Source organism: Abramis brama (assembly GCF_963993115.1).
Source record: "Abramis brama genome assembly, chromosome: 18".
Taxonomy (NCBI): Eukaryota; Metazoa; Chordata; class Actinopteri; order Cypriniformes; family Leuciscidae; genus Abramis; species Abramis brama.
Window position 1 is genome coordinate 5,767,534 of NC_139980.1, and position 23,076 is coordinate 5,790,609.

The 23,076-nt window shown below is 37.2% G+C and overlaps 1 protein-coding gene across 6 annotated transcripts in view; it reads right to left on the minus strand.

The window, feature by feature from the left end:
* nhsl1b (NHS-like 1b) overlaps positions 1 to 23,076 on the minus strand; it is a 104,313-nt gene that overhangs the window by 23,447 nt on the left and 57,790 nt on the right. The window contains exon 1 of one of the 6 annotated variants that reach the window (XM_084090453.1): positions 21,751 to 21,900. The exons of 2 other annotated variants lie outside the window; for them this stretch is intronic. In XM_084090453.1, the coding sequence (XP_083946579.1) occupies positions 21,751 to 21,850 (100 nt within the window). In that variant the 5' untranslated portion in view covers positions 21,851 to 21,900. Of the gene's footprint in view, positions 1 to 17,166; positions 17,710 to 21,750; positions 21,901 to 23,076 lie in introns of those variants that run through there. 3 more of the 6 variants (XM_084090454.1, XM_084090449.1, XM_084090451.1) reach the window with 3 other exon arrangements.

Here is a 23,076-nt window from a genome sequence, read left to right on the forward strand (position 1 = left end):
TGTGTATGTGTAATGGAGCAGTTGTCATATCCCTCCCTCTTCACACGCACACACACGTATGCTTTCTCAAACTATTTCCTGCAATTGTGAAAGGTGAAAATCATCATCAGGAGAAAACTCAAAATGAACCATCTTACAGAAAGGTCAAAAAATGTGAGAGCACATGGAAAATCTTTTATTTATTTTAACCTCAACATAAACCAAATTTTTTCATATTTTAAACAAAAATAATGATATAAAATAAATTAGCATTCATGATTCTGCACTATTTTAGGCTACTAATCAAATATGCAAATTTGTGACATTTATATTAATTTTTCAATTCAACTTAAAAAATAATAATAATCTTATTTAAACCTGGGCATAATTCAAAAGATTTAAGATTTTGATACATTTAAACTAAAAGTAATGTTACAAAATAAGAAGCATTCAGGATTCAGTACTATTTTATCTCACTAATCAAATATGTGACTTGATAAATGACATTCATATTAATATCAATTCAACTTTTATTTTGAATCTAAAAAAGACGACTTTAGAATATAATTTATTTTAATACTCATCTCCAGTGTTGGGGAAAGTTACTTTTAAAAGTAATGTGTTACAATATTGCGTTACTTCCTAAAAAAGTAACTAATCACGTTATTTTGTTACTTTTATTGAAATTAATGTTACATTACTTTTTCTCACTTGGGCTGGGCTTGCTTTTTTCTTTTTTTATAGAAATAAATAAATAAAGTTATATTTTTGGCAGATGGCCCTTTCACACCAAAAGTGAAATGAAGTCTCAGGCTGAAGGAAATGCAAATTTATGTTTTAGAAAACACTTGCTTATTGGTATGGTTGAATTAAATCATCGAAGGTCAGCAGCAAAGACATCGGTTTATAAAGTGAGATTAAATACATAAAGTATATTGGTGATATTTGACATATTCAATTATGAAGGTTTGCATAATATCCTGATTTTGCATTTTGATTTGATTCATTTTGAGGAATACTGAATCTGTTTTTGTGCAAGTGAGATAAATAAAGCTTTTTCACATTTAGTCTAGATCTACAATAACCGTCATGTTCAACGCCACAGCAACTTACTCCCAATTTCTCCAAACATGGGGACAGGAGAGGTGAAAGTCAATAAACGGGAAAACAAAGTAACTTGCGTTACTTGTTTGAAAAAGTAATTTGGATATTTTGTTGTAAATGTAAAAGCAATGCATTACTTTTGCTAGTTACTAGAAAAAAGTAATCAGATTACATAACTTGTGTTACTAATGCGTAACACTGTTCATCTCTTATCTTGCCCTTCTCTCTATTTCTCTGTCCTCTCAAAAACTTCTATCCTCCCCCATTTCTCATTCACTCTCCTGCCATTGCTTTTGGTGCTTATTACCGTAATCCCGATTGATTTTTCCTCTTCTTTCCCCTTAAACCCTGTCCTGTGGGTTTGTTGGTCTGATCTTAAAAGCATTTGTCTGATTTATCTTAGCAAAAGAGAAACAGAGAGTGTGTGGCAGGTACGAGGAGACCTCATGCCAGCACTGAACCTGTTCAGAGTGTTTGTTCAGTTTACTGAGGTCAGCTCTCACATCCTGAACACAAACACAGCTGTCGCTGATACTCCGCTACGACTAATACAAATATTCTGCATTTTCAATCTGCAGTTTAGAACAAAGAGAGAAAGTTGGGGTCTTCTGTTTTTGCAGGCTATGAAACCATATTTGATCCACAAATAAGTGTCATGGCAAGATAACTAATCCTTTGAACTTTAAGGAGGAAAATAGAATTAATGATACACTGCAGCATCAGGATTTAGAGAAGTTAGAGATTAAGCAGAAGAGCACATGCACATAAATCCATTTATAATTGCAGGTTAGCTAGAAAGATTGTTTTCTTCTCTTCAAGGTCAGTCTTAATGACATAGGGCCTCTTTCCCACACACCTCTGACACGCAATCAAACAACTCTCAAGAGACTAACAGTTATACACATTCAATTTCTCATTTCTAACTTGTTTTAATGACTGACCTGCAACTTCAGCAATCACTGGGCCGCTATAGAAAGAAAGCAAGAGAAACTACACACGCTCAGATCACGACACTGACGACCATATTTACTAGAAGTCTGTATATATCTGTTTTCTAGAATAATTGTAATGTTTATTAAAGGGATTCTTATCCAAAAAAAGATTCTGTGAAGCTTGACGGTTGTTTGTGCAGTGGCGTCAATACTCAAATGTGGATTATTTTTAGAAAACTATTTGTTTGTGTCTGTAAGTAAATACTGAGAGAATTATTTATTATTATTTTTGGGTGGAGCATCCCTTTAATGCCTTTTTTCTATTTTATTCATATTTTTGTATTTTTAGTTTATTATAAAACTATATATACACACATACACTATTATAATAAACAAATATATAATAAATGTAAATTAAAATGTAATTTAAAATTGAAATAATTAAAAATATATATTAATTATTATTACCATTCCTGGCACTTTTTCTGTATTTAATTTTTCCTGTTTTATTTTATAGCATACTGTATTATATAAGGTTTATTACTATGAAATAATTTACCATTAGTATTAATATTTTGGCAAACAATTACATAAATAATCACACTTATAAAGTACTTTAAAATTGTTTGAATTTAAATATAGGGAGAACATCACTATGAAGACACACAAAAAAATATAATAATAATAAAAATAAATAAATAAATAAATAAAATTCAGTAGTCACAGTGGAAGCCTGGAGCTGATGAGGTCATCAACATGAGTCAAGAGGAATCTTTTGTTAATGCAAAACATGCGCGCACACACACACACACACACACACACACACTCTAATTCTGCTTTTTCTTCAGACCCCAAACACTTTGTATTTACCCATAACAAATCACTCAATCCCTCACTATGAGACGCAGTAGCAGTAAAACACTTATCAAGCGTCTACTGCCACACATGAGACAAGAGAAATCTGCATAAAAACAAACATCGCCTACTTGGTTCTGAAAGAAGGGCAGGAGGAATAAAAGGCTGCAGGGTTGGAAAGCGTTTGAAATCAGGCCTGGGCTTATTAGCATTTAGTTTGATTTGCAGATAAGGCTTGTTAACAGAGGGATGGTCTGCTATAGGACAGAAACATCCAGACAGAGCACTCGAGCGTTTGACACTCCACCGATCCCGCGAGAAGTTTCCTCAAGCCAGTCGTGTTCATGCAGGAGTAGCGATGTATTGTGTTGTGTCCTGAAAAGGAGACCCAAGCCATGTCTGGCCGTAGCGTGTCTGCAAGAGAGTATGTGTGTGTATAAAAGGTCAAGCATTGTGTTGAATAATAGGCTTGGGCCTCTCAGTGAAGGCATTCCCCGCTATTGTATCGTCAACGAGAACGAACTTATTATGGACGTCTAATGGTTAAAGCTATAAAGCACACATAACGTACAAGCTAACTGAGGGAGGAGAACCTTCAACAGACAACAAACGCCATCCGAACTGATGAGCTGAATAAAGTTCTGACAAAAAAGGAGGGAGAAAAACAAGAGATGCACTAAGAAAAGAAAAATGATTCCCTTTGAAGTGGAGTCGTTCAGAAAGCCACACCTTGGTGAGAACACAGAAAAGCTGAGCATGAAAGAGAGATGCAATAAAACTAAATCCAAAGGGGGGAAGATCAGAAAGGAGGGGAAAGCATTAGCTGTTGCGAGTAATGAGTCGGCTTCTTTATGAATTAAAAATCACAGGAAATGTATTCAGATCACTAGTTAGTGTGGGGAAGCTCCTGAGAAGCTCCTATAGGAATTAGGTAAAAGTACAAGTTTCTCCCCCGAGCTTCACAAGAGTCTCTCTGAGGAAAGACCTTACATGAATGTTCATATAAAATGATCAAAAAAGTTTTTAAAAAGTGTAAGAAGAACAATTATAATCATTAACCAGATTTAATAAATATATAATGACATTTTACTACCAGAAAACAACTTGCTTACAGTTGTATCCGCATATAATATTAAACTGGGAGGAAATGATTTTATCAGAAAAAATAAAATGATTCCAATGATTACTAATAATAAACCAAATGTAGTCCTACTATTGTGTGAGTTTTTTTATTTATTTATTTTTGCTTTCACTAATGTCCAATTAGTGGACATTAGTTATATTTGGCCTCTGTGTCTGTTTTCTTGTCTAAAAGAGAATAACCACCCTGGCTGGCTATAAATGAGACCAACAACAGTCTGTTTTCTAAACACAAACAGGCGTGCAATGGCCCGCAAGTTGCTTTTTTACAGGACACCAGGCGGGTAGCTGTTAATGTGTCCCCCTCACACAAAGTCTTTTCAGCGAGTTTCCCTCTGAGGAGTTAGATCCGTTAGAGCCGTTTGTGTGGACACTAAGGCAGTTTTGTTCAGACATGGTGAGAGCCGTAATTCTGTCTGTTTTGTGGGGAGATTTAAGGGCTGACTGAAATTTATTTGTGCCTTTCTGTTTCAATACTATTAAAAGGGAATAGCCCATTTCTCTCCATTTAACATGATATACTCGTATAAAACATGGTCAGTAAGACGTTTTAATACTTTTGAAAGAAGTCTCTTATGCTCAAACACGGCTGCATATTTGGTCAAATAAATACAGTAAAAACAGTAATAAAATATGATTAAAATTTATAATAAATGTTTTTTATTGCTGAGATGCAAAGCTGAATTTTCAGCATAATTACTCCAGTCTTCAGTGTCACATGATCCTTCAGAAATCATTCTAATATGTTGATTTGGTGCTCAAGAAAAATGTTGTATTATTACACGTTAAAACTGTCGTGCTACGTAATATTTTTGAGGAAACCATAATACATTTTTTACAGGATTCTTTGATGATTATATTTGAAAATGATAAATTTGTCAGTTTTCTTTGATGAATAGAAAGTTCAAAAGAACAGCATTTATTTGAAATAGAAATCTTTTGAAGCGTTTTCAATGTATTTATTCCCACTTTTGATCAATTCAATGCATCCTTGTTGAATAAAAGTATCAATTTCTTTAAAAAACTTTTGAGTAGTAGTGTATATGTTTTGGAGCTCAACTAGTAGAGCATAGGTTTGACTCCCTGGGACCACACACACTAATAAAAATGCATACTTGGAATGCATGTTTAAAAACATCTGTCAAATGCATAAACATGTTTAGCATTTGTGCACGTGCCTGTGGACCCCGTGTACAGCAGCTGTCTGAGGGGAGTCTCATGGCACCTCATCAGCTGAAGATGACCTGCCAAAGTACACAAAGCTCTCTGTTTCCCTAATGTTCAGAGAATTAGATGAGGCAGAATGCATGGAAACAAGTGAACCTCACACACACTGGGGCGTCTAAGGACACATCAGACATGCACACACACCTCCGTCTTCTGCAATATGGATTTGAGCGACAGGTCAAATAATTGGAAAGCAGTCTTTGTCTCAAGCCTTTTGTGCATTAAATGCAATACGTGGAGATGCTGGCTGTAAAAGGTCATGGGGATAGTATGTCAATTTGATGCTTCAAAGACTGTGTGCTTGTCTCATCACATGATCAACCTCTAATGCAGCTCATTGAATTCATCAGGGTGGACAAGTCGCATGTTCTGTCTAGTCCTGCTTAAATTAAAGATTGAGACAAAGACCGTCCTGCAAATGCACATGTGATATTTGCTTTGATATGTGGGACAAATTCAATAACATTAAAGATCAAGACCATTCTTTGAAATAAAAGTGCGTTTGAAAAAGATGTCTGGCCGATAGTAATTTAAATTTGACAGTAGGATCATGTAATTAACCACAGTGTGCATTATAACTGATATACAGTATAACATTTTCAAATGTTTTTGAAAGAAGTCTCTTATGCTCACCAAGGCTATATATCAGAAACACAGTAAAACAGAAATATTGTGAAATATTATTTAAAATATTTGTCTGTGACATTATCCAGTTCAGAACTCATTCTAATATACTGATTTGATGTTTAAGAAATATTTCTTATGATTAGGGATGCACCGAAATGAAAATTATGGGTCAAAACCGAAAATTCAGGATGCATTTGGCCGAAAACCGAAAATAATAAATTAAAAATCAATGAATCAATGAAACTTATTTAATAATCAACACTCAAATAGTTAAAACTGAGTTGAAGTAGAAATCTTTTGTAAGAATATAAATGTCTACTATCACTTTTGAACCATTTAATGCATCCTTGCTGAATAAAAGTATTCATTTAAATTATAAAAACCTTACTGACCCCAACCTTTTGTATGGTATGTATATTTAAGAATAAAAGGGCACCTTAAGTTTTCAGGTTTGTCAGTATTAGCTCCTGCATTTTAATGGATCATAAGGGGTTGGTAAGGTTCTAGTCTGCATTAATGTAATGGATAAGTGAATTTAACCTACTTCGCTCCACAATGGCCAATGCTCATCCAACCTAGCAAATGTTGCTCAGCCAATCAACACTGACCCTATAAGGGTGAGACGAAATCGAAGAGCGTCAAAAGCAATGAGCTGCAGGATGGCTAGGCCTGATTAGGAGACAATAAGCAGCATAGAGCTAGATTTCCCATAGAGCTCGTAATCATGATGAGGGGGGATCTCTGGGGACGGGGGGTAAATATGTGTGATTCCAATGTACTGGAGCAAAATGACCCATATTTGCCACCATAGGCAGGAACCGGTAGTCGATGGAGAGAAATGGTGCATGATTAAGTCACAGTCTGCATCCGGAGATCAAACTTCATCAGATTCTGGACAAACCCCGGGATTTGATAAACAACAAAAGGAATTTGCCAAGAGTAACAGAGCTCTTATAGGACACTTCAAACTGATAAAACTTTGCAAAAGCTGGGAGAAAATGAGGAATATAACAGCCAATTAGTCAAATGCAACCATGTGAGGGATTTGCAACATTATTTTAGTCGGATTTCCACTGAGACTTCAGCCTCAGGGAGGAGATGGAGTCACTGTTGCTGTGGAAACAGGACGTGACGATGCCAGGATGCACCAACGGGACACCAATCTATCCCTTTTGTCATTAACGAGAGATCAGGGATTCAGAGCATAAATATGCTGCATTACTAACACACACAGACAGACACACATTCACACACATAGGTAGAGACACATCTATAAAGAGGAAAACTGGGAGAGATAACAATTACGGATCAATCCATAGAGACTCTTAATGGAAGCATGAGCATGAGGATGTGCAAATTAACAGGCTTTTAATAAGTAAGACAGCTGCCATGATAGTGCTGCAGATTTTCACTCCACATTAAAACACATAGTGCTTAATTATCCATCGTTACAATTTAGGCTAATTTACCGACAAGGCTATCATTTAGCCATCTTGAAGCAGAGAAAATATACAAATAGGCATCTTTGAGGACACCTGGATTTGGAAAGACTCATTTCGTTAAGTGGCAAATAGACCCTTCAAGTGCAAGCTCAAGGGTGAGGAGGTGTGTAAAGGGGGTTTGTATATCCAGTAATCCTATCCCACAAACCTCTCTGAATTATGCAGGGAAAGATGAAAGAAGGGGCTCGAAATCACTCAAATCTTCCCCTCCTCCTCCTCTCCTGTGTCCTATCAATATGATGAAGCGCCAGAGATGTTAAAAGAGAGTTCATTTCATATAGATCCTAAGACCACTTTTATAACCTGCCTCTCCCTCTGAGGAGTCCCAAAGGAGTCTGGGTAATTCACTGATCAAATATTGAACTTTAAAACGCTTCTGGGATTACCTTTGAGAGGGCCCACATATTTCTCTTTAACAACAAAAGCAATTCTCTGTATCCCTGTGTACATCTTTGCAACACCGAATGCAAATAGCAGTATTACAATATATAAAATATATATAAAACAGAAACTAATAAAAAATTACATACAAAACTACATAAAATTACTAAATCTTAAATTAAAGCTAATTCAAAATATTAACAAACTGTATAAGTCTATAAATAAACAATACCAAAAAAAAACAATGAATAATACATGCTGGACAATGTCAATGACAATGTAAATAATAAAGTTAATGTTACGTTTAAAATGCCTTTCCAAAGGCAGAGGTGTGTCAAGAGGACTGTGAAACACTGTATAATCAGCGCCATCTAGTGGTTACAATAGGTTTGAACAAAACTTTCACTCTCCTCTAAATGGCTCCTCTGTAAGTCAAGTTTCCAGCGCAGTCACTCTGTGTTCATTTCATGTTCGGCATATAAGAACAATACTTGTGAATTTGTGCAGATCAAGCAGCATTAAGGGAACAACATTTAATAAGGCTCAAGTAGCATCCCATCTTCTGTCCACATCTTTGACGCTCTCACTGCCTAAATCTTTCTATTCTCATTCTCTTCATTCACAGCAAGTCTCTGAGGAGCCACAGAGTTCTGACTCTGGCCGGTGATAGAATGGTGGAAATCTCTCCTCCCTATTCTCCATCATTACAGGACCGCAACTCTCTCATCAGTTCAGAGCCAAATGAATAGAGGCTGTTATGAACCGTATCATTTAGACTCGCATTCAAAAATCCCACCCTGTAGTGATTTTCTATATGTAATTCCACAGTATTCCCGGGTAAGGTCTTTGCAAGGTCAAGCTTGGATTAAAACACTAAGTTTATAGACCATGTCATGTTGCTCTGTGACATATTCAAAACATTTGTCACAGTTGACAGCAACTGATGTATACATCAGATATTATACATTGTCTGAAGAGCTTTTATGTGGCCATAAGGCTACGTCTACATAAATCCGGATACATTTGAAAACTGCATTTTCGTTTATAAACGCTCTCCGTCCACACTAGCGTTTTCAGGCGTTTCAGTGTGGATGAGAAACTTTTGAAAAACGCCTGAAAACGCTAAATTCACCTTTACTGCGCATGCGTAAAACCCCACAAAAGATCACTGATATGATTCAGATGGAAAAAATAAATAATGAAGTTATCGCGCATTTCTTCTGACAGGATCATTTTATTTAGTAAAATATCTCACCATTCACTGATGCGGTCCAGGTCGCACGCAGTCACCTTATGTTTGGTCTAAAACACTAAAACTGCTCTCATGAATTGCCGAAGGACAGCAAATGTGAGTAAATTCTGTCATCTTTGCAGGACTGTGATATGAAGAGTGTGCAATGTAGAATATGTTTAGCAACAGTGTGAAAGTGAATAGCACATAACAGGCACAATACTGGTATAAACATGAATATCTATTGGTACAATATGCGTCACATGACTAAATTTACGTCATCGTTTTTAAATACCACCGGTTTTACAGTCCACACTACAACGGGAAAACGCCGTTTTCAAATGTATCCACTTTGGAGTGTGTTTTCAAAAAAGCTTCGTTTTCATTAATAAAAACGCCGTCTCAGTGTGGACGGAAGGCCAAAACGGAGAGAAAATATAAGTTTTCAAACGATTAGTGTGGACATGGCCTGAAATGCTGGTCAACTGGCAGACCTATTTATCAGAGTTAATGACACTTAATTAAAGATTGAGCTCGAGCTAAATCAGCTGCTGTTGATTCACCTGTCCGCTTCAAGATCACAAACACCTGCTGCGTCCAAATCCTGTTACTGAGGTGTGTGTGTGTGTGTGTGTGTCTTCAACACATGACATATAAACTGGAGACTTTTTACTGTAATACAACCTAACCTAGAGCTGAATGGAAAGTGAATAATGGAAGACTGAATCAGATACACTGACAAATCAGTGCAAAAAAAGAACAGGTTTGTTTTCCATGGCCATGGGGGCTGGCCTGGCATTCACTGTATAAATGATCCAAAATAATTCACTTCAATTATCTCTAATGGTGGGTGAAAGTAGCCTGTCCCCGCCTTTTAACCCCTGTTGACCTTTCGTCTAATGTCATTTAGCACATTTAAGACATACGGCTTTGGGGAACCGATCAATTAATGTGCCGCCTGTCAGACCTCATGCTCTGAATCTGAGCCTCTGCTTAGAGATGACCTGCAACCTAATTTACCTGACACCCTGCTCACAGAGGAAACGTACTGTAGTGTGCTGTGCGACGACTAACAGATCTGAAATAAGACACAGGTAGAGATGGATACAACAGTGTGGTTCAGTGTTTGCATCTGTGGAGAAAACCACAACACTGATCAGGGCTAAACAATAAGGAGTTTGGCTGCTGGCATGGGCACTGGCCCATTTAATATATATGTATATATATATATATATATGTATACACACACACACACACACACACATATAACATGTTCACACACACACGCACACACACACACACACACACACACACATATATATATATATATATATATATATATATATAAAAACACACATATATTTTTTTTTTACAATTTACAAAAAGTGATTTTTTTCAGTTTTTCCATCTAGAAATTATATGGCTGCAATGTAATACAAGCTATTAATTCATATACATTTGCTGCAAAACATTACTGATTTTTTATTATTTTTTCAACCAGATCTAACAGATATTTTTAATATGATCAAAAATCAGTCTCACAATTTTTACACAATGATTTTGAATTAACAACAACGTTTAGGTTTGCAAGGCATAAAAATGTGACATTTTGATCAATGATTTTCCAATCACTTTTTAAGATTTTATTAATTCCCAAGATTTATTCTATGCCTGGAAATCACTTTAACTTTTCTTCTCCCCCTTTCTACTCCGCAAACACCTGATGTCCAGCACTAAATAAAACTAGTCTTAACCCCCAATCCCCTAAAGCGATTAATCCGGCAACCAAAACTTAATTACAGCTGCCATGATGGAACAGCAGGCCCAATTAGTACCTAAACTAAACCAAACAAGCCCGAAAGACTCAGTTAGACCCAGTCTTATCATGATGGAGAGGCACTAATGTGACAGAAGTGTATGCAGAGCAGGAGTGAGCCATTTTTTAATCTCTCTCTCTCTCTCTCTCTCTCTCTCTCTCTCTCTCTCTCTCACACACACACACACACACAAACAATTACATTCCAGTCTCAACATGACAGTAGTGACCTCTTGTCACCCTCAACCAACACACAATACAAAGAGCCACATGAAGATGCTCTCTAAAGTTAAATAATTTAGGACCCATTACAGATGCAGTGCATGTGACTGGAGAGCCTGGCCTGTGATGAACAGACCACTCAAACATTTACATTTAAGATTTACAACTGAAAGAGTTAGTTCACCCAAAAATATCCATATCGGTGCCATTTCTTCAAAAAACAAAAAACAAAAAGAAAACATGGATTTATATTGAGAACTATGAAATAGAGTATCATAGATACTTAAGGGCAGGCTCTTTTGACTTGGCGACCATCTTCAAAAACCCTAGGAACATCCAGAAGACCCCAGCTACTGCATAGCAATGACATATTATGTGAGACATATACACAATGTAAAATTGCTTGTGCCATGAATGCCAAAATGCCTTTGTGCAATGGATGCATTTTATTTGACTTGTGTTTAACAATCTAGTATTAATAATGTAGGGTGGGGTTCCACCATTACTTCGCTACAATTTATTTATTATCTCATTTATAAGGCTATTGAAGGGATACCCATAGATGTTTCTTAATTGGTGACCTGTCGTTTTGCCCTGTTTATTGTCCAATGTTAGCCTGGGAAAACCCAGACAAACTTCCGGCAAATTTAGATTTGCTCTCCAAGTAGTCTGGCAAAGAGCCCATTCAAGCCGATTTCTAATCCGTCCAAATCGAGGCACCAATCAGAACCGTTGAGGCGGGCTTTACACGATGACGATCGCTCTGATTGGTTTTAGGTCTATCCAATCGCGCCCAGAGGTATTTGAGCGACGTCCGTTGGTGAAGCGCACCAACTTTTCAAATGCATTATTATATTCAAATTGCAAACACATGAGGACAGTCTCCATGAAAGACCCACTGGCAGATGAACGTGCTACTACATTTCTCTCCGAAACGGTAGGAAATGAAATTAGATTTAATAGAGGATTTTAACTGTGACAAGATGATTGACAGGGCAGTTTACGTGACAGGATGCACGCGACAGATCCGTCCGATAAAGATGACGAAGTAGTATGTCCCAAAGCTTGCCTACTTTTTTGCTACACATTCAAAAGTAAATACCTTTTCTTCACAAAAAGAGTACATACTTTTATGGCGTAGCGTAACTTAGGTGAATTGGGACGCAGCATATGGCTTTACACGATGCCGATCGCTCTGATTGGTCTGATTAAGGTCTATCCAATTGCGCCCAGAGGCATTTGAGCGACGTCCGTTGGTGACGCCCCTTTGGAAATGAGTTATTAATGAAGCTTTGCCAGACCATAACTCAGTTACTACTGAGAATGGTCTGGTTTTAACCAGGCTAGTCCAATGTATGAACATCATAAGTATGATTGGTTAAAGAATAATATCTCACCTCAACAAGTCAAACAGTTTTAGGTATCGTTCATGGCCATAGACACAGTGTTTAATACTTGGGGTTAACCCTAAGTATGTAAGTACCACTAACAATTAAGAAACTCTTGTCATCTAAAAAACAAAAGCAGCAGCCTTCCACAATGATTGACAGCTCTCAGTCCTCCTCGAAAAACACAGGACACTGACCTCACACAGTGACACTTCTTTACAGTTGAGCAGGGAAACATATGTTGAAAGAGGTGGGGGTGGGAGAAAGACAGAAAGAGAGAAAGGCAATGGGACAGAAAGAGAGGGAGATGAAAAAAGGAAAGGAGTAAGAGAATCCACCTGTCTTTAAGGAATGGTAACATAAGCAATGAGGTTTCTTTTGTCCCCGTCCTGCCATCAGCAGGGGTTATATGTGCATGCCTGAGGGGATTCAACGATTAACAAAGTGCCTTTGTCATGCTGCAGAACTGAACTGTAAGAGTTAGTTAGGCAGGGTAAAGACGAAGCCTTTTGTATTCACATTTCACAGCAAGGGGCTAAGGCTACCCACAATTCCTCACTGAGATTAAGGATACAAGGACCTCTGCAAACAATAGCAACGGACCAAAATAACTTTGGTCTCCTTAAGCAGGGGTCTGATGGTCATCAGGGCAGTCAGTCATCCTTAATCTGCCCTGAGGTGGCCGCTGGGGCCAGGATGAGCACGCTAATGATGCCAATACATGCTCTTATATTGGAGTCTCAAACGATGCTTTACGGACAAATGCTGGATAAATCCAGGTACTCGTTCACCATCATAATCATCCTCTAGGAAGTGGATGATGACTATAATATTGAATTGGTGGCCTAGATACTCCTGGTACCTCTGTAATAGGGCTGGGCGATATGGCCCAAACAATTATCATAATAAAAAAATTCATATCAGTTGATATCGATAATTATCACGAGAAATGTCAAATCTTTCTTTTAAAGCTACACTGTGTAGGATTTTCTCCCATCTAGCGGTGAAATTGTTTATGACTACCAACTGAATATTACTTTCTAGCCCCTCCCATTCCGAGGGCGTTTTAACTCCTACGGTGGCCGTATTATTTCAAATCTGCCGGCAGTCGCGAGTAATCTCCCCCTCGCATTCGTCACGGTGCCACTGAGTGTCAAAACGCGAAAGGCGAAGCTTGAATTTCCAGGTATGTCCCTCTTTGGCTAATGTATTTTCAAGATGGAGGCGCAACATGGCTGCCGCCATTCGAGCGACTCGCTCGTATGTATTCTAAATGGCAGATTCTACGCTTACGAGAATACTTGATTAGTTGGTAGAAGTAATTACACATTAATGAGCACATATCATTTTGAAAGAACAAAGTGTTTGTTGCTAAGAATCAACTTAAAAAATTACACAGTGTAGCTTTAAGGTCAAAGGTGATAAGTGAAAGTTGTAGAAACCAGACAGTTAATTGTGGTTTAAACTACTCTTTTATTATCAGAACATGACAAACACAGGAGAACATCTCACAAATCTGAGGTAGAATATTCTTCGGCACATAATATCATATGTTTTGTCTCTTAGAAAAACACATTTGACAGCATGAGTTGACAGTAGCAGTAGCTTGAGTTAGGATGCAGATGTACATTTATGTTCATTAACAAAAACATTAACATTGTAAAAATTGAGACCTCATAAGGTCAAATTTAAATATTCTGCCTGTTTGAGTTGGGATTTTACTTTTTTACACTTCACTACCATGGTAAAATGTAACTAAATGTTTTTTGTTATGAAAAACCATAGCCTAATTATAGCCTTTTATTGTATAAATACAAATGCTATATCTTAACAAAAAATACTGTAATCATATCCCATTATTCCTTTAATACATGTCTAAATTAATAATATAATGACATTCAATATGAATATACCACATTTCTGCCATAATACCATGGTGCAGTTCAGGGGTGGACTGGCCATCTGGAGCACCGAGAGTTTTCCCGGAGAGATGCTGTACAATGTAGGCCGACCAGATAGTGTTACTACAGTAAATCCATGGTAAATTATGGTGATTTGTAGATTGAAAAGCCTTCTAACTGGATCGTTCATGGCACAGTGTTTCTCCTGTTTGTCAGTGCTTTCTGTTTTATCTGGTATTAACTAATTTGAATCACCGAGACAAATAGTGTTGTTTCGTTCCGCTTTTATAATTTTATCACACTTTTGTTATAACTGTATCGAGGAAAATGATATTGCGCTAATTATCGTTAGCGTTTTATCACCCAGCCCTACTCTGTAACACTTTATGGACAGTATTTTGCTTTGACGATCTACTGTACATCAGTCTCTCAGATTCTCCAGGGTATCCATCTTCTATGATTTTCTCATCGCTTCTGCCAACAACGCATTTTGGCTCCGATTTCCAACTCCTTTGAGAAATGAATTTCTTTAAACATGTCTCATTATTCAGTGTCTGCTCCTGCCAGTTTCTGTCAGTCCCGAGAGGATACACAGAACAATTGACCAACCCCTGGCCACAATGCTTGAGCTCGGCTTAGCAGAGATCTGTGAAACACCTGCTCAGCGTCTTATACTGTAACCCTACTTCATCCATGACAAGTGTCACAGAACAATACAAGATTCAGAGAAAGAAAGAAAAATAACTGGCAAAAGAGAGGAAAGAGAGAGAGTGTGAGTTTACACTTATATATTCTAAGACTGTTAATTCAGCAGGGCATGACAGTAGTGTGCTAAACACAATGCAGAGCTGATCTATGGAGCATCTTGAGCTGTCACAATACATTAGCTCAGACCATCGGCTCTACAATTACACTAGAGCAACCCAGATCAACTTTAAAACTAAACTCTACAGACACTGAGCCCATGCAGTAAATATTTTTAATACATTTGTTAAATCATTTATTACTAAATGAAAAACAAACAGTCTAAAGTAAACATGAGTTGAGTACTATTATCTGTGTAAAGGTTTTTGCAATGTTGCGAGGGCGATGCTATGCAGGCCATCCAAATAAATTGCTAGAGTCTTATGGTTGGGTACCAGGTTGATGCTTAATGGCCCAAGTCAAAAGTCTCATCTTTATATAAGTCTGCATGAAAATAAAATTCAGCTAATTTCTATTTTCTAAATGCATGTTACAGACCTTATTGTGAGCAATCCAACCGTGCATGTTTAATTCTTAAAGAATGTTTTGACCTTAAGTTGTTATGTTTAATCAATGAAAGACTTCTCTCAGGTGATGTACGCAGGACTTCTCCAATCATCTAATCTGCTTAAACCCCCCGCCTGCAAGCTTGCCTTCATCTGACTCCACTTTTGAGTGCAATGCTCACATCTCAAAATCCAATCAACAACCAATACATAGAATCAAACCCTAAATTTTTTCCTTTTCCGTAATCTATTACACGTGGATTTATGTCACAAGAAAAGATCGCTACATCCGTTTCATTGACTTTAATGTGAGTCTATGGGATTTGATCATATTATCATTCACTATGCAGAAAACAGGCATAACGTATTGTGTTGAAGCTGATATGTATGACTCAAAGCTAACAAATGTTCTTTTTTCTGTAGTCACTGCCATATCCATTTATCTCTATACAGTATCAATCATACAGTATGTCTAAAACCTCCATTAAAGCCTTTTTTGTCATTCTTATAACCTGCATTATAAAGTATCTCCATCTTTTATATCACACCTTCTCCTCCCTCTTCAATCTGAAGCCCATTCACACTCATTCATTGTTCCCCTCTTCACCTCTCCGTTCCATTTCCTCCCCTTCACTGGTCTCATCAGATAATAATTGACTCGGTGAGGTGATGGGACGCTGTATCTGGGTCAGTTCTGTCCCTTCCATCAGAATCAGGAAAGATCAGTCAGCTGTTTCCTATTGTCATGGGTTCCCATGGGCATCTGGGTCAGATCTCTTCTGTTTCTTATCATTCTACTGTATCTGAGCATCTGATATGACTCATTATAGACAATCAATACATGCTAACATATGTTTAAAGAGTTTAATCTAGACAACTAAACACTATGCATGATTAAAGACTCTTCGAAATGGGCTTAAACAGCTCCACCATAAATACATCCACATCTATCAGCCTCTCACCTTTTGCACTTGACTTTTCCGGCACACTTAATACTATAACCTTTGGAGTCGCTCATTGATCGCATATATTGGTAAATCACGAATGGCCAACCGTCCATATGTGTGATGCTATGAAAGATCAATAAATGGCCTTCTGCGTGATACTTAGTGAATGAAGCTAACCTTATTAAGGACAGGAAGAGAAGGGGCCCCAAGGGGTCAAGCCAAAGATATTCAGTCACATCTCTAAAGGTCAAAGGTCACGAAGTCTTAACAGAACAATCTGTGCGCCGATTGGCTTATACGCCTCAGACAAAAGCAGTCACACCAAAGACGATGACAGCGGACACGGCATGTTCTGACACAAGCACAGCCGCTAAAAACAACGTAAATGGTGTTTGCAAAGACTTTTAAAAGTTCAGAAAAAGTGCTGCCTAATCAGTTTTTGTATTCACATTTCTCAGGATATCTTCTTTTATGCTCCACAAAAGAAAGAAAGTCATACAAGATTGAATGAGCTCTCTTTAAATAACCTTTTCAACTGCTGTCAAGTTGTCATTGGACTGTTATTTGGACGTTTCCATTCATATCAAACTAAACTAGTGACTAAATTCTCTAGAATGACACTATTACAACATTCAAAACCATACAAACATTGCCTTATACTCACAGGGAAAGCAAGACAGAGAGTTCCTCTTGCAACAGGACTGAGAGCGTGTGAGTGTGTCCCCTTGTGATCCTTTGCCCTCCACTCTTAGCATTGGTTTAGGGGTCCACAGTGATTCGGGTCTCTGATGGACCTTCGAGGCCAGCAGTCTGCGTCTGATGCCGCACTCGCTCCTGCTGCTGGAGGTCTGGGTTGGATCCAGGGCCGAAGACTGGAGCTGTGAGGGTGGAGTGTTGCCCATCTTGCAGGTGCAAAGGTTGGCATCCCGCTCTTGGAAGCAGCAGTCCACTACATGCACGATGGAGAGGTGTTGTGCATATGTCAGCATGCTGAAGGATCCTCAGGCCCGGAGCTGTCCTGGGGGCGGTCCTAGATTTGACCCCCTCCCTCTCACCCAATCCCTTCATCCGCCAACTTCAGATCTGTCCCCTGCCCTCCTGTCTTCAGTCCTGGGAGGGGGAGGGGGGCAGTGGGCGGGGCTTGATCTTTGCAGCACATGAGGGACTCTCAGTGGACAAACCCCTCTCCTCCTCTCCTCCTCTCCACACTCTTTTCTTTTGGTCTGCTTGAATGAGGCTGCTTGAATTGAATTGATTTGCGCAAACAAAAGCCGCAATCTGCAGAGTGTCAGATTACACACAGGGTTGCATATTCAAAACAAGCAACAACAAAAAAAAAAAAAAAAAAAAAAAAAGATCTGCTACTCTGTAATTTCATCAACATCAAGAACTCGCAATGGTTAGATGGTCATTATTAAAAAATTATCAAAAAAAATAATCTTTTTGTTAAAAAAGAAAAAGAAAAGTAAATTGATGTTTGTTTGTTTTTGTAACCTTTTTAAATGTTCTTATATGTTTAGAACTGCTTAGTAAATATTAAGGGAACACTTTCCAATGAAGTCCCATTAGTTAATGCATTTTTAGGTCATGTTTGCTCTGATCATTTAATAATAGTAACAGATAAAACTTTGGTTTTACTGATGTATTAGTAAATTAACATTAAAATGAATAAATGCTTTTGAAGTATTTTGTAATCTGGTTATTAACTAGTTAACAAATGGAACATTACTGTAAAGTGTTAATTATCTTATTAAAATTATATATATAAAAATAATATATAATACAATATAAAATAATAAATATTAAGTATAAATATGATATACAATATTAAAATTAAATAATAAAACAAGCAAAAACGTTCTCTACTATACAGGGACTCACAGTTTAGAAAGTTTCAGATGTTGGAGAACTGATGTTTCAAGCAATGGCGGTTAGAGAAAAAAAAAAAACGTAATAAACTAGAAAACATCTCAAGCTGTTAACACAGACATCTTCATGTGTTACTTCAGATGGTTTTTGGGGATCTGATATTGGGTAATGTGAGAGAGCGCAGTTGTAAAGCTATTGCTGATCTCTCCACCTCTCTGGACGCAAATGAGGGCGCACCGTCATCCTCTTTATCCCACCATCGTTTTGGTCAGTGTTTGGCTCCTCTTGCTCATCCCGGGTTAATCTCTTAACCCAGATTATCAGACAGACACACACATGCCCTCATGTTACAGGTAATTAAGCCTAGATGCAAAAGCACACGCACCTCGCCAGCACAGAAACAGGTTGATGTCTATTGGCTTCTGGTAAACGTCAATCACAGAGCTAGCCTTCCACTGAATTACATATTATCTATACCAGATTTAGTCTAAATTGCACATGAAACCACAAGATCCTTATAAAACAGCCACCAAAGGGATATTCTTTCTTAAAACCGAGGCATACCTTCTATTAAAAAAAAGGGGGGAAAAAGAGCAAATAAAAAAAGAGCAATTTCCTTAGTCAAATTACATTTCCAGACAGAGACTCAGCATAAAACCTTGCCAAAGAAAAAACTAATCAGACTTCCTGTACTATCAGAAGTGATTTAGTTCACTGCTATACAGTCCTACTGAGTGTTGTTTAATATGAGCGTTTAATCACGTGTGGTCGTGTGCTAATCTAAATACAATCTGATTAAAGTGAATTGTTTTGGGTGCTGGTAACCTGCTGAGATGGCAAATTGCTAGCTCTGGACAATCACAGTTTAGTGAACAGGACTGTTTACAAAAAGAGAAACAGCGCCCTCTAGCGGTGGATGGGATATTAAACTGCATTACGGTTGGGCAACAATAACCTGGTGAACCATTCAAGTATTAATATACACAACATATTGTAAATTACTTAGCCTAACATCTGGCACAAACTGAAACTAACCCAAATACCCTACCCTCATCCTCTTTCCTTTCAACAGTTACAGAAGAGTCACAACAAAAGCTTCTACAGAAATTGTAAGAAAATATCAGATGTTCTTCAGAAACCATGTGATACTACACAAGTATGTGACTGTCATGTGGCGTCTGATGTAACATAGCACTTAGCATGCTGTAAAATGACCAGCAAGGAATGTGTTGCAGACAGTAAGCGTGAGAACTCCTCGTGGGGGTCAAAGTGTAGACGATGTCAACCTGGGAGTCACAACCTCTCATATACCAGAAGCACAGGTGTGTGTAGTATTACAGGATCGAGGAGGTCATGGAGGGTAACAACCAAAACAGAATCAAGGTTAACAAGAACAACAACAACACACTGCAACTCAAGTGTTTTATTTTTGCAACCTTGTTAAATGTTCTCATATGTGAAGATCTAATTAATTAATATTCACTAAAAAAATAAAGACATGAGTATAAAATAATTGATCTGATACTATAAATGTGAACAAAATTCTGAACGAAAACACAAAATTTTGAGAATTCTAGTGTATTTGGTCAAAAAGTAATCCTGATGTCTGATTTACGTATAACGACTACAGTTTTTCTGATCATCTATTAAAGTTCCCTGTCAGATGGAACAATTTAGTCAATTAAAACCAAAATAAAACCAAAGTTAAAACTAGTCATTTTCCAGAGATACAAAATAAACAAAACACTATTAATAAAAATAAATAAAAAATATTCATGAATGTTTCAAACTAAATCGGACCAACTAGCGGCGGTGGTGCATCTGACCGTCTATAATGTTGTTTTGCTTCACATGGCTGCTATAATTGTCTTACATGTCTTAGCTCTAGTTTATATATAGGTTAACTCTGAACTTAGGGGTTATGTAGGTCTCCCATGCATAGCTACAGGGTCTCAGTTGTATATCAATGAACAACTCGCATACATGGCTAAAGTTACACAAACAAGACACAAACAAACTCTACACACATATCCTCACTGACACTGCATACTTCATACTGATGAACACTGCATACTGGTTTAACTGGCTTGAGTAAGTGCCATCTATTCAGACTTCAAAATCAAATTTCCCAATCAGAATTCTGTTCCTTCATTTTGCAGTAAAATAGAAAGCCAAACATCTATTTATTAATCAATCTGGCCAGACCACATTTTCAAACTTCAAAAAAAGAAAGAAATCCAGTAAATTGTCATGGAGGCAGCATCTTGGGTCAACTCAAAGGTTATGCAAAAAACAAACCTGCGTCTTTCTCTAATGAGGCAGATTTAGCGCTTGATCTGCTCTTCCATCTGAAAATTCACTCATCGTTAAAACTCTGCAGAAGTAGGGCAACATTTAAGTTCAGAAATCTATTTATCGTTGCATGCCAGAAAATTATATTGGTGTATGCCAGAAAAAACAAACATCAATATCCAATAGTTGGTAAAATGTAAATAAGGTAAAAATTCTACATAATGAGTTGCAGTATGATCTAGTAATATATTATTATAATCATTTTTTAATTATCAAGTACAGGGATATATATCCCTCTACTTATTAATTCAAAATATTTTGATATATGCTTAATCCTTTTAATCTAGTAGTCATGACTAAATAAATTCAAAGTGACAAAACAACAATAGAACAACTATTCAAACTAATTATTTGATGTTGAAAAATATTAATTTAATAACATACAAAAGTATTCCTCAATAGTTTTTTTTTTTTTTTTTAGGTGACAGCAGACGCAACATAATGCAAAAGGGGAGTTTGCCATAAAAATGATCTACTACTGCTCTAAAAAAATCATTTACATCTGACTTAAAAATGCTGAAAATATCATACAGAGGGAGAAAGAAAAACAAAGAGAGCGCCAGGGAACAAGAAAACGTGAGGTATCTGGGCGAACACACTTCTGATGTCCACAGCACACGGGCCAGAGCTCTGCCACGACACATGTCTGCAGCAACTGTGCCTTCAACAGCTGACTAGCACACACTCACAACATTTACACAGATTCAGCCACTCCAACAAACAACAAAACCACAAACAAGATGGAATTTAATTCTTATACTTCAATATATATCAACATGAAAATAAAAAAGGGCAAATTGCTACAGAAAAGGGAAGGAAAAGGGACAAACAAAGGAAACAGAAAGAGAGGAAATCTAAAAGCAAGAGATTTTACCAACCACAAAAACCCTCCTTCCCCTTTAATATCAAGCAAAGATCCCCCTACTGTCAATCATTCTCTTAAACACACACACACACACACACACACACACGTGGACACGTACAACAAAACACAGCATAGATGCAGACACACATATAAATGTCCCACCTTCCAGGCATGACGTGGCCATCAGATGTCCATCAGAGATTCCTGGAGATATCAATCCCACACCCGTGAGCGATCCCATATCCAGACTCACAGGGAACATACTGTATGCAAACTCACGGACACTCCCTCTCTGTCACTCTCTCTCTCTCCGGCTCTCTCGTTCTCACACCACAAACACTCCCCCTTTCCCATCATCTCTTCCTTGTTTATCTCACTCCCTTGCCTTTTTCTTGCTCAATCTTTCTCTGCATTTTCCACTTTCAAAGACATGTATGGACACGCAGGGCACATTGTTGTTTAAAAAAATAACCGTAACTGTTGCGCCACATCTGAACACGATAGCATGCGAAAATGTCAAATGAGTAAGTTACTATGTCTGCAGTATTTAGGGTGAGGTATTGACACCGATATCACACATCGAGTTGATTCTGATTCACAATTTGATCCAAAATTCACAATTCAGATCCGATCTAGATTCTTTTGGATATTTTTTTTAAGAACCTGTGATACTTTTTTCAGGGTTCATTGATGAATAAAAAGTTAAAAAGAACAGCATTTATTCAAAATAGAAATCTTTTCTAACAATATAAGTCTTTACTATCACTTTTTATCAATTTAACACATCCCTGCTTTTTATTCATCAAAGAATCCTGAAAAAAGTATCACAGATTATTAAAAAAATATTAAGCAGCACAACTGTCTCCAAGATTGATAATAAATCAGCATATTATAATGATTTCTGAAGGATCATATCATATGACTCTGAAGACTGGAGTAATGGCTGATGAAAACTAAATTATGTTATTATTAATATAATATTATGCTGCTACTCCAGTTTATTTTTGAAATATAAACATTTAAATAGTGGCTGTCATAAAAACTTATGACAGATTTATTCAAACATAAGAGGTGATTTCTTTCAACATCCCTTCTGTGGTTCAATCATGTCACATGTGTAACTAGTAAAGAGGAAGAGATGATGACGTGCGCTTCATGCAGCCGCTTGAACTGACGCTAACGCTAACGCTACATTAAAGAGTGTCGAAATTACATTTGAATATGAAAGACTGGACTTTTTTGCTTATCAGAAGTGTGATTATAATAGCGATTATTGGGTGGGAGTTGTAATAATGTTTAGTGAAGCTTTATTCACGTATCAGAAGATTAACAGCAGCATAGACTCCATAGATCAATCTTTGGACTTCAGAATTGATTTCAGATCATCAAAATGAGAAATACTGTCAACCCAGCCCTAGCAATATTAATAAAAACAGTTTTCATAGAACAGTATGCAAAAAAACAAACAAAAAAACCCCTGATGACCTA